The sequence below is a fragment of the Pteropus medius genome, unplaced genomic scaffold (genome assembly GCF_902729225.1).
Source record: "Pteropus medius unplaced genomic scaffold, Ma_sr-lr_union100, whole genome shotgun sequence".
Classification (NCBI taxonomy): domain Eukaryota; kingdom Metazoa; phylum Chordata; class Mammalia; order Chiroptera; family Pteropodidae; genus Pteropus; species Pteropus medius.
This window is the reverse complement of record NW_024341894.1, coordinates 743,576-756,146: the sequence shown is the minus strand read 5'-3', so window position 1 is coordinate 756,146 and position 12,571 is coordinate 743,576. Positions and strand designations below refer to the sequence as shown.

Genomic DNA, 12,571 nt, shown 5'->3' with positions numbered 1-12,571 from the left:
CAAATTGCACAAATCCTTTTTCAAACAAAGATGAGGCCTGTATGAGATGCATGTATAACCAATAAAAGACATAAATAATACAGAAAAAATTTTGAGTTTTAAAGAGCTGTATGTTTTCTGTTCCCTGATAATTTTGTTTGTTCTTTAACAATGACAAGTCAAGGAAATGATGACAATGTCAAGAGCATGATTAGAATTTTCCATACAAAAAGCTATTTTGAGTGCCTGTTTTGTGCCTCGTAGCTTTTGGCTTTGAAAGGCAAGACTGACAATAAAAGGCTTTACACTGGCAGCCTGTTCCGCTGCTGATGTTATCATTAAATAACATTTTTTATAATGAGTAACTATAAGGAAGTAAGCAGTGTTCTTTAGAAATGTTTATTACAATGAATGCTATTGACAGTTCAGTTGCACATACATTCATTCAGTACTTATTTACATGCCAGGCACAATCCTAGGCACGCATATAATAATATTCACCAACTTACGGATTTACTCACACATTCATTCATACATTCAGTTCATTCAACAAATATACTGAGTGAATAGGCACTGTGTTAAGTGGTTGAGATTTAGCAGTGAGCAAAGTAGATATTGTCCCTGCTGTTGCAGTGCATTCACTCTATAAAGAAGACAGATATTAAATAATGTACCACATAATGATTATTTCATTATAAATGAGATAAGACCATGAGGGAGAAGAACTGGAGCATATACAAACATATTGTAGGAGGGCTTGGAACTATCTGGGTTGATGGTTAGGATAATTAGGCTAAGTTTGTTGAATAATATTGTATTTTTTACAATACAATACAATGCAATACAATACAATACAATACAATACAATACAATACAAACTCTGTATTATAAAAATATTATAAAAAATACAATAATACTCAGCCTCTGAGGCAATAGTTTTCAACAACAACAACAACAGTAACTTCTAACATTTATCAAGGGCTTACTATATACCAAGACCTACTATGTACCAATTCTGTAATAAACTTATTACATATCTTACCCCATTTTTAGATCATGCACTAGACCAAGACTGTGTACTAGATTGTGGCATACAGTTCAGTTAAGTCACTCTGGGATTCTATTAATAACTAGAAGATACTGAGCCCTACTGTGTGCCAGACACTATTCTACATGTGTCTAATCCTCATATGAACCCATGCAGAATATGTATTACAGTGTTAAAGACTGAATAAGTAAACCAGCCACAGTCACCACACAGCTCATAGTTGGCAAAGCTAGTACTTGAAAGTAGATATGTTTGAGTCTAAAACCAGTGCTATTTCCACTGTATCTAGTATAGCATGAGACCAAGACAAGGTAATACTTGACTTATTTCTGCCCCTTCAATGCAGCCCCTATCACTACAATCCTATTAATATAACCACCCCAAACTAGACAGTTCAGTAAAAAAATCACAATCATCTAAACTGGTGGTTTGTTTTCAATAGCAGACAAATATATAACATTCATGAGCAGATTTTGTTTATGAATTGTTTCATTAAATTTTATAAATACAGTGTAAGTTTGGCCCTCATTGGTATATATCTGTATACATACACATATACACCATATATACATATATGAGAAAATTAACTAGGAAGGATGCTCCTTGTTTATGTTCCTCCAAAAAGTTCTCTTAAATGATTTCAGTTCACAGTAGTGTAATAATGGCAGACTTGTTTTCATTTTTCAATTGATAAGCAATTGTTGCACACCTATTCACCTGTTCATTAATCTCACAAACATGTATTGAATGCTCATTCCGTTCCAGACACTCTGCCAAGTGCTATGGAGGTTATGAAGTGAAATCAGACATTGAGTCTAATCATCAGAAGCTCATGGATTTTGACAACATGGATGGATCTTTAGATAATCATGCTAAGTGAAATAAGTCAGACGGAAAGGGTTCAGAACCACGTGATTTCACTCATGTGAGATATAAAACCGAAAGTAACAAACGAACAAGACAAACAAACAAAACTCAGAGCAACAAAACAAAAAGAAAACCTACTGAATGGGAGAAGATAGTCACCTGTGATACATCTGATAAGGGGTTGATATCCAAAATTTATAAAGAACTCACACAACTCGACAACAAAAAACAAACAACCCAATTAAAAAATGAGCAGAAGACCTGAATAGGTATTTCTCCAAGGAGGAAATACAGATGGCCAATAGACATATGAAAAGATGCTCAAGATCACTAATTATCATAGAAATGCAAATTAAAACTACAATGAGATATCACCTTATACCTCTCAGAATGGCTATCATCAATAAAACAATAAGTATTGGTGAAAATGTTGAGAAAAGGGAACCTTTGTACACTGTTGGTGGGATTGTATATTGGTATGGCCTCTAAGGAAAACAGTTCGGAGGTTCCTCAAAAAATTAAATGTAGAACCTCTTTTGACCCAGCAATTGTTCTTCTGGGTATTTATCCAAAAAACAAAACAAAACACTAATGACCCAGCAATTGTACTTCTGGGTATTTATCCAAAAAAAACAAAACAAAACACATTAGTCCAAAACTAATGAGTTTGGACTCTATATTCTCACTTGGACTCTATATCTTCATAAAGATCTATGCACCCCTATGTTCACGGCAGCACTATTCTCAATAGCCAAGATGTGGAAGCAACCTAAATGCCCAACGATAGATGATTGGATAAAGATGTTATGGTTCATAATACAATGTAATATTACTCAGCCATTAAAAAAAAAAAAAATCTTACCACTTGCAACGACATGGATGGGCCTAGAGGGTATTATGCTGAGTGAAATAAGTCAGACAGAGAAAGATAAATACCGTATGATTTCACTTATATGTGGAATTTAAGGAACAAAAGGAACAAACTAAATGAAAACAGACTCAAAGATACAGAGGATAATCTGGTGATGGCCAAAGGGGAGGGGGGTTGGGGAGCTGGGTGGAAAAGGTGAAGGGATGAAGAAGTACAAATTAGTAGTTACAAAACAGTCACAGGGATGGAGAATCGGCTGTGTTAACAGGGAATACACAGTCAGTAGCATCACAATACATATGTGTGCAGAGCCACAGATGGGTGCTAGAGTAATTGGGAGGAATCACTCATAAATTATATAAATGTTCAACCAAGGTATGGTATAATTTGAAAACAAATATAAAATAAAATAAAAAAAAAACCCAAATGCCAGTTTACTCAACATGGCTAATTAAAAAAAAAACCTCATAGATACAAACAGTTTAGGTTACCAGATGGAAAGAGGGGAGGGGGGATGTAGATAAGGGTAAAGGGGATCAAATATATGGTGACAGAAAAAGATTTGACTTTGGGTGGTTAATTGTACACTTGAGACCTATATAATTTTATTAACCAATGTCACCCTAATAAATTTAATAGAAAACAGAAAAAGAAAAGAAAACACACACATGCAAAGCGCTCATGGTAGCACAGGGGAGATAAGGCATACATAAATAAATACACAACATGGTGGGAGGTTACAGGACTTTTCTTGGGAAAAAAGATAGGTGAGGCATAAATTCAGTAAAGGTAAAAGTATAATGACTAGGATGCAATGAGGAAGATGGATAAAACTCTGTGGAGTTCAGAGAATAACGGATTGCTACCAGATGAGAGGGTGAGAGAAGATGTCTTAGATTGATTCTTGATAGTGGTATTTTGGGCAGGTGAGACAAAAATACATGAAATGAAAGTTTAAAAATTTGAAGTTAATACTTTTATAATGAATCTACATATTCTAAGAATAGAATTTTGGCACTACAACAAAAAGAAGAAAAAATGCCTTAGGGAAAAAGCTATGTGGAAGTTGCAGACATTTATGAAAGATTGCTACATAGGAAATAATAAATATTAAATTGCTCCGCTCCATCATGTCCAGTTTAATTTGCAATTGACTGCTAAAAATAGATTACTGTCCTTTTAAATTTCTATTTCAATGCATATATCGAGTATTGACATTTTAATGATTTTTAGCTTTAATAAACATTATTAACTAACTAAAACAAACTCGGCATACAGAACAAGGGGAGAAATAAGAAAAACATTATGTGGCGATGAGAAGAGGTATTTGTTAAAAAAACATACAAATCCATTTTACTCAGAAACATAAAATACTAAAACCTTGAAGGTTTCATCTCTACCTTCTCTTTATCGGTTGCTTTTCAAATTTGATTGTGTTCATTGGTCAAAGAATTCTTATTTTTAAATTGCTGACTCAACTTAGCAGCCCGAGTTGCTTTCATTATCACTAGAAACATGGCTGTGCAATAAAGACGAGGTTGACTATTTTGTAGTTGATGGATGGAGCAAAATGGAATCCTTCAACCCTAAAGATGAAGGCACCCTGGAAATTGGATACAGCTTAATAGCCCAAGAGAACAATTTTCAGAAGAGAATTTTGATCTTTTCCCCATGGATAAATCAGCTTTACTCAGCTAAGAGTGGTAGAAATGTATTTTGGCCAGCAATGTATAAGTTAGAAATTCATAGGCTAAAAGAACTTCCTGAAATGTGGTTGGAAAATAGATATTTTGAAAATAAGATCTCAGCATTAAAAATGCTTCAGGAAGACAGATGAATTCAGTTTTGCAGTCTGTCCTTGGAATACCGTATTACCTACGCTGGAGTAATGGTTAAGAACATATTGTAATAGTCCAAACTATAAAGGAGACATTAAAAATGAGTTTCCTTTACCTCCAGAACCTCAAAGTGGAGAGAGAAGTATGTGGGGGAAACTGAGATATATGAAGGCTATGTATCCTGGCATAGTTTTATGGTGAATGGGTCTCTATTAATTCAATATGCTGAATAATAATTTATTAGGCACTTACTATGTGCTTGTATACGCTTTACATGTATTATTTTACTTAATCTGTACAACAACTCTATTACAGATGTATTATTCATAAACCCATTATGCAGATGAGGAACCTGAAGAACAGATTAAGTGACTTGCCTAATGTAGCAATTAGTAACAGCAATTCTATTCTAACCCAAACACTCAGGCTCCACAGCTACTTCTCGAAGTACTGTATTAAATTATTAGTGGAAAGGGAGTAAAAGAACAAACACAAAAACGGGCAAAGGTCTTTGGCAGAAAGGTCACAAATCATTACTGTGCAGTTCCATTACTCTTCTTTCTCATTTGACCTTTATTGTCAGCTAACTCCAATGCATAAATTTGGGACATGTATTCATTTATCTCAACACTTTCTTTTTTTCCAGAGCAAGCAAAATGTCTTTGTGCCCCTGGTGTATATAGTATTTAACAACCAAAGACTTCCCACATGCTACTGAATTCTTAATAGTTTTGGTTTGCGGTGCCAAGAACTCATGAAAAGGTTTCAAACTCATCATGGAGCCACCGTCTCTCATTTGCCTCACCTTTTATCTTTTAAGCCTAAATAAATGCAGAATGATGAAGTTGGGAGGGGTATTCAGTAGTCACACTGAGTTGGTGGAATATCAATACTATATAGAGTGAATGTATATTGAGCATGAAGGAATCAATGGACTCCATTTTCCCTCCTAAGTTCCTGAAGTCATTTAAGGACTTGGTAAAGTATATGCAGAAATATCAGGGTGCTTTTGATTGACTACATTAGTAAGTGAATGAAGTACTTATTTCAAATCTAACCTAATGAGTTACATTAATAGGTAATACATCATTTTACATAACCGTTATGTGCCTAACATTATACTAAATCTTGCGAAAGGATATAGATAGACATATGAAGCATTCCTGTAAGTAGGAAGTGTTCATAAATTGCTTTGATGATATTTTTATGCCTATAAAGTCTAATTAATGAATAATAAAGTCCACATAAGTTTGAGAAACCTAAGTGTTATTAAAGTAAAGCATGTAATATTTTTAAAAATTTCATTAAGAGAGAAATATTCCCTAAAAATCTATGAGGCTAACATTTTTTTTTTTTAAAAAGCAGCAATCGAGACCTTTTCTAGTATTTCTATCACATTGTTGTTTGTAACTTATAAGTAACCTCAACCTCCCTTTGTGTTTTACCGAATTCTGTTTTTAGGCTGTGAACTTGTTGTCAAGGACAGTATTAAAGTAAATTTTCCGATTTGCACCACACTCAGATTAAACTAGCAATGTTTTGTTGTTGTTGTTGTTTTACAATAAACCAATGATGATGAGAATGTTCTCTTTCTGCCCTCTTGCACGGAGAGTTCTTCCATGGGCCATTTTGTGCTTATTCTCTTTGAAAACAATATGGTGTCTAGAGATGATGTGAAATGCAAGACACTAAGTCTCAGGAGCACAGATGGAAATGTAAACAGAAAACCAGTGGGAAGTTAATTGTGTGGCATCTGGCACTGGGGTCTAGCAGAGGCAAATAAGCCATCTCACCACTGTCTTTTGACAAGATAGGGTTGCCCCCTGAAGACAAAGGTGGAAAATGGAGTCCTTCATTCTTATGCCCGCTACCAGTGATTCATTGTTAGTAGCTGCAAATGGCAGAAGGGACTTCAATTACTCAGTGAATCTAGGACAGAAAAAATGTAACATCCCTTCCATATCTCCAGATGCCTCAAAAAAAAAAAAAAAAAAAACTGGAATTTTTCCACTGTTACATCAAAATAGGGTTATATAATAAATGTTCTTTTGGTTTTCAAGCTTTTTTGGTTTTGTTTTTGTGCTTTTGCTAGCTCAGACTATAGTCTAAATAGAAGACCACTACTACTAAATCCCTCTCTTCCTGAATTCTATCCCTAGTTCAGGTGGAGGTCACTTTGCCTGGAGAGGAGATTGATTTCTCTTAGGAGAAGGTGCAAAGAAACAGCATCAGCTGCTACAATCTCATTCATCATGAAAGCAAAGACTTAAGTACAGAATTTGCCGATGTGTTTAGGGGAGACAGAGACCAACCGTGGTTGGAAAATTGGAATCAGAGTAGTCTTGATACACTACTTAACATGAAGGAAAGTACAATTTTCTGGAAACGGGACTTGGGCACGCCCATAGGTTTGTTTCATGTCGAAGTGTTTTCTGACAAGTGAACATGGTTGTCTCGAGAGCCAACATAAACTGTCAGAGAAGGGAAGCTGGGAACTGGGAGACATGAAATTTGCTGGTTCATACTATCAGCTCTATATATCAGCTGTTGTCTAGAATGAAAGCAGCTATAGACAAAGCAATCTTTCTTTGGTCCTGAAGTTCAATCGATTGGTTGATCTAGTTGGAAGCAAAAATTTGCTGTTAGTGGGGAGAAAGGCAAATCTGAGGTCCCAAACATGGTATTGTTTAGGACTCTTAAAGGTTATTAGGATATAGAATGAGATATTTTTTTCCTACTTATTTTCCAACTAGTGGAAAAACATTTATTTAAGAACCGTGAGAGTTGGATTCTAATTCCAGTGTTATCATCTAATTGTGTGACTATGGAAAAGTGAAGTAATGACCCTGGGCTTTCTTGTGTATAAAGCGAGTAGATTCAATTAGATCAACATTTCTTCCAGTTGTAAAATGCAATCATTCTAGGTTTTGCATTTTTGAATCAGATTCATTATAGGGCTTGGTCATTAGAAAATACAGATTAATTTAAAATCGGGCTCCCCATTTATTACACTATGCCACCTCCCCCCAGATATCTGAAGCATCATCATTTGGGTAACAATATTTTTGTTGTTGTCTTTTTTCCTCTCTAACAGTTGGGTAAATAAATGTTTGTGGAGTAGGTGAAAAATAAATTCCTAACTTCAGCAATTTAATAGCTAAATGCTTATGCGTTGAAAATGAAAACAAGGGAAGATGAATAGTATTTTGCCTCTGACTTTGGCATCTGTGACTTGCTAGGTTGGCAAAATGAGCACATCTTGAGTAAAAGTGAATTAAGAATGACTGATTAATACCTTCTATGGCAAACGGCTTCCCCACAGTAAGAAGTTTGCAGTCAGCATCTATTGACACTTCATAATCCAGAAGGGCTTTGTCCATGATGAAGGCGTCTAGTTTCTCTGGATCATTCCTATATTTAAGACCAAGAGAAGAAAAGCAAAAAATGATTCATTAATGGACAGGGAGCACTAAGCCTGACAGCTGTCTTTTGTTTAGGGGACAGAAACCTGGACATAAAGGGCAGCACAAGCTAGCTAGCTGCTGACTCAGCCTTGTTGACATCTCACTGACCTGTAGAGAACAGAGCATGGAAAACAGCTACTCTTATGAGAGAGCAAGACCTCTTTCTAATGGGTTTGTCTACCAGTTCCTTCATTACTGCTAAATCTAACAACAAAGCCAGAGTGGCTCTGAATTGCATGGGAAGGTTCATTTCTCTAACATTAACCGAGTGACTTCTTTGTGCTAGGCATCGTATTTATTGTTCGCCATGCATTTTATCACTCATAATAACTGTGAGGTGGGTGGTATTTACACCGTTTTAACAGATGAGAAAATTGAAGCTCAGAGAGTTGAAGTAACTTGATCCAGGTTATACAGCTAATAAGTGTTGGAGCCAGATGGGCTCATTAATCAGTATATGGCAATTCTTAATTCTTTCTGTCATGATCCCTAGATATAAGGGAATGAAAATAAGAGATCTAGCACTCCTGGGGCAAAGAGAGTTAAGGTCTCTTTAAAGTCCATAGGCTAACATTCAATAAATGGAATAGGAAGCATATGTAATAGATCTTAGTGATTTGATTTATTAATTTATCTCTAGACATTTATGTTTCACTTTCATCCCAGGAAGCAGTTCAGGCAAGAATCACTTAAGGAGGTGTCTCTGGATGGTATCAGTGAATTGGCTGTGGGCTGGGCTCAAGATGTCAATAGATGCCTTGTGTATCCCTTCTCTGTGCCAATGACCATTGCTTCCTCCTTCTACTTTTCCAGGAAGTAAAATAGCCGATTCAAAATACATTCTCTTCTCCATGGTGTATTGGATTTAAGTTATGACAAGACCTATGTTTAACTTTAACCAAAATGAAGAACATCTCCTAGCACCACGGCTGTGGGAAGCTTCAGAAAGTACGGGGATATGAATTGTTTCCTGGGAGCTGATGATGAGGAATCTTAACAGATTCTTGGCAATAAAATCAAAATCAAACTGCAAGATGTTCACAGTAGCAGAATGTACCTTGGGAGCTACATAGCAACAAGTTACCGTTTACCAATACTCTGCAAATGTTTGTGGTTACAGTAAATTGGGGTTCAGTTTTTCTAACAACTGAACGAGTAATTCCTGAGGTCTAGTCTCAGTGGTATCCTTAAATAACTACTCTTGATTTTGGACTACCAAGTGCAGCTAGCTATGACAGGTCTGCACTGCATAGGAAGGCAAGAAGCAGTCGGCTCACAGACTTTCATGGGGCCCTGAGTCACTGGTGAGGAAATGGCTGGGTGTGATCCAGGTTTAAGTAGCTTCTGGACTGACTGAGTCATCCTTATAGTTGGCAGAGCCTCCAGTTGTTTCTCTCATTACAGACTCATGCTGTCTTTTTGAGCACTCATTTCATAATACATAAAACACAAAAACACAGTCATATATAAACATACTAAAATAAATCAACACTTTAATCAAGATTAATTGATTGGAAAACCATCACCTCAGAAAGCAAGGCCCTAAGTGAGTAGGACCAAGCCCAGGGGAATTTCGATAGGAGAGGGGAGAATCTTGTCTCATACAGATGACTGCAGGGGTTGTGTTCTGCAGGTCTGGGCTCTGGGATGTCAGGGAGCTAACATGAGGACTGGGGTTGCTTGTGGTGGTGGCTAAGAGCTTAGGCAGTGACTAGGTCAAAAGTGGAGAGAGCCCAGAGATAGGAAGTGAGAATGCATTAATGATAAGGTCTGCCTGTATTCCAATTTCACCTGGATCAGTGAATCACCCAGAGAGTTTATTAAAATGCAGATTCTGGGATGGGGCCTGAGATGGTGCATTTCTCACAAGCCCCCAGGTACTAACTGGAATGAATGCTGCTGGAACATGGACTATTCTACCTGACTCTGCCATTGAACACCAAGGACATCAAGGACCTACTTTTCTGTTATGGTTCTTAGACTAGCCAAAAGTAGGGGTTGGATTCTAGAGACCTGATTCTAATCCTGACTCTGCCACTTGCTAGCTGCATTACCATGGACATGCTGCTTCTTTTGGGCCTTAGCTTCTTCATCTGTGCCTGCTTTTCTATTTCTTCTTTCCAGGTTAGAGTAGAACCAGCTCTGAGCACTGGGGCCTTCTCAGGTGAAACCTCTAGAATAAATTAATACCCTGAGTGAAGTGGAACTGGGGACTGTAGCAGTGGCCCATCTCATCCTTTGCCAGAAGAGCCTAGTTTATGAGCTATTACTGTCTGGAGCCATCTTATTCTCTCTCTCAGCCATGAATTTGCCTGAAGAAGAGATGGGAAGCAAAAAAGAGGAGCTTGGAGGCAAGGGAGCCTAAACTGTATTTGAGAGAGACACTAATGTTTTAATGTTCTTGCAAAATTAAAAGTGCCATTTCTTAGTACTTAAGCACCATATATAACTTTAAGAGCACAAGGCTTTCTCTCTGGCCTCTAGTTAAAATTCTACAAAGTTGTTTAGGGGCCTATTATGAAAGCTCTTGAGAAACACAGAGCCCTTATGTCTCGTGAAATTATTTATTTTCCCTTCTTTCTTAAAGAAGAATTTGAGGTGGCATGTCCTGCTGTCCATTGGGAAGATCATCTGGTCGACCATCGAGACACCAGTTTCCTGATGCTGCTCAATTCTATGGATTAAAGGTTTGAATACATGTCATTGTCCTGAGACCATTAGGTAGGAGGGAGAGGGCTACTCACTCTCATGCTGTGGTGCTTATTAGGAGATATTCCTTTTTTCTCCCAGGCCAATAGGTGAGCTGATCCATAACTGCACCATCTTCCTTTGCATTCAGCCTCAACGAATTACAGGGTCTTATAATCTGCCATGGCAATGTGATTGTTCTTGACTGTTTCTCATAAATTCTGATGAGAAGGATGCAGGCATAGGATCATTGCCTTTTATCTTATTTCCTTTCTACAGGAAATCTCTAAGATAAATCCCACTTCCTTGTGGCAAGAGGAGACAGTCCATGGGATTAGAGATTCACTGTGAAGGAAGGGGTTGCTTTGGGACACTTTATCCTCTGGCCACATTCCCTAAGTGGTTGATTGTTTCTGCACCATTGTTTTCTCAAGCATTGTCAAGCCAACATTTACTTCCCTTACCTTCTGCTACACTAATGATTCCACCAACACTTTGAGCCAAGCTACTGCTAAGTTGGGACTAAGCAGGTAACTAGTAATCTAGATCACATAATTAAATGCACACTATTCCATACTGCCTCCTGGATCTCACACAGTGTGAGGTATTACTGAACACGGTGGGTATATTTAGCTGTCGTTTTTTAAAAACAACAACAAACACTACATCAGTAGATAAATGACTAATTTCAGTGAGAACTTATTGGACCCAAGAGGTTGACACTCACTTCAGATACTGCACTCCATCGGGTGTGGCTGGTACATTGTACCTTCTCATATATTCATGCATCTCTGGGAAGCTTTGCCTCACATAATCTTCAGCACTGCTTTCCCGGACAGTTCCAAAGCGGAAGCCTTGGGAGGGATGATGTAGCTATGAGGCAGAAAAAGAAATGTTGTCTTTAATGTAAATTAGTCTTAGAAGTGTTTTCAAAATTTTCCTCATTCTACCATGCTTTAGTAGCTAGTAACATAGAATTTTATGCCACATGCATAAATGTGCACACAGAAATGTATAGGCGTAGGTAGGTGCTCTTCCATATCCCAGCTTTCACATTGATAATCGTTCCATCTTCAGAAGCAAACAGATAAAAACCACAAACAAACAAACAAACAAACAAGCAAACAAAAAACAATTTTCTGCATATATAGAGAACCTATCAGAATCCTTTAGAAACTGTATAAATTGGCATGTAGAATAAGCCTCGTTATTATAAATTGCATGTCAGACCAAGTATATACAGTTAAGGTAATACATTAAAGATTGTATTAGAACTACACAAGGGCCAACCTAAAGCCTTTGATTGGTTAGAACTACACAAGGGCCAACCTAAAGCCTTGCATCCTGAGATTCAAATACATGGGACCGAAAGCAGTGACTACATCTCTTTTATGTCTCTCTGTCTTTACGCTATGCAGAAGTCCTTGAATAATGTCATTTCAACACCATTTAGTTATAACATTGATGAGATGCCCTAGGAATTTGACTCTTATCTATATCAAGTTAGCCTATGTAAAATTCATTTTGTTATACATTGTTGTGTCACAGTTCCAAGAACCTATAGATGACGTTATATGAGGACTTATTGTATCATATTTTAAGTCTGTTGAATTTATTTTTGATGTTTTAGAAAGCGAATCTGTTTCATTTAAGTAACTGTGGTATCCGATGCTGAGTCATGCTGTATATTTGCTCAAATGAAATAGCGTGTAAGACAATTAAAAACAACAGAGAAGAAGGGTAGCAGTAGACCCAGAATGTCATAGCTCTCCCGGTACAAAACCTCACAGTGAGGAGAGGGGGTGCACTGCAAATC

The 12,571-nt window shown here is 37.1% G+C and overlaps 1 protein-coding gene across 3 annotated transcripts in view; it reads right to left on the bottom strand.

Annotated features, from left to right (window-relative positions):
• GRIN3A (glutamate ionotropic receptor NMDA type subunit 3A) overlaps positions 1-12,571 on the bottom strand; it is a 142,385-nt gene that overhangs the window by 35,295 nt on the left and 94,519 nt on the right. For all 3 annotated transcript variants that reach the window (XM_039855527.1, XM_039855522.1, XM_039855512.1), the window contains exons 4-5: positions 11,483-11,628; positions 7,899-8,014 (exon numbers count right to left, since the gene is read on the bottom strand). In XM_039855527.1, the coding sequence (XP_039711461.1) occupies positions 7,899-8,014; positions 11,483-11,628 (262 nt within the window). The remainder of the gene's footprint in view (positions 1-7,898; positions 8,015-11,482; positions 11,629-12,571) is intronic.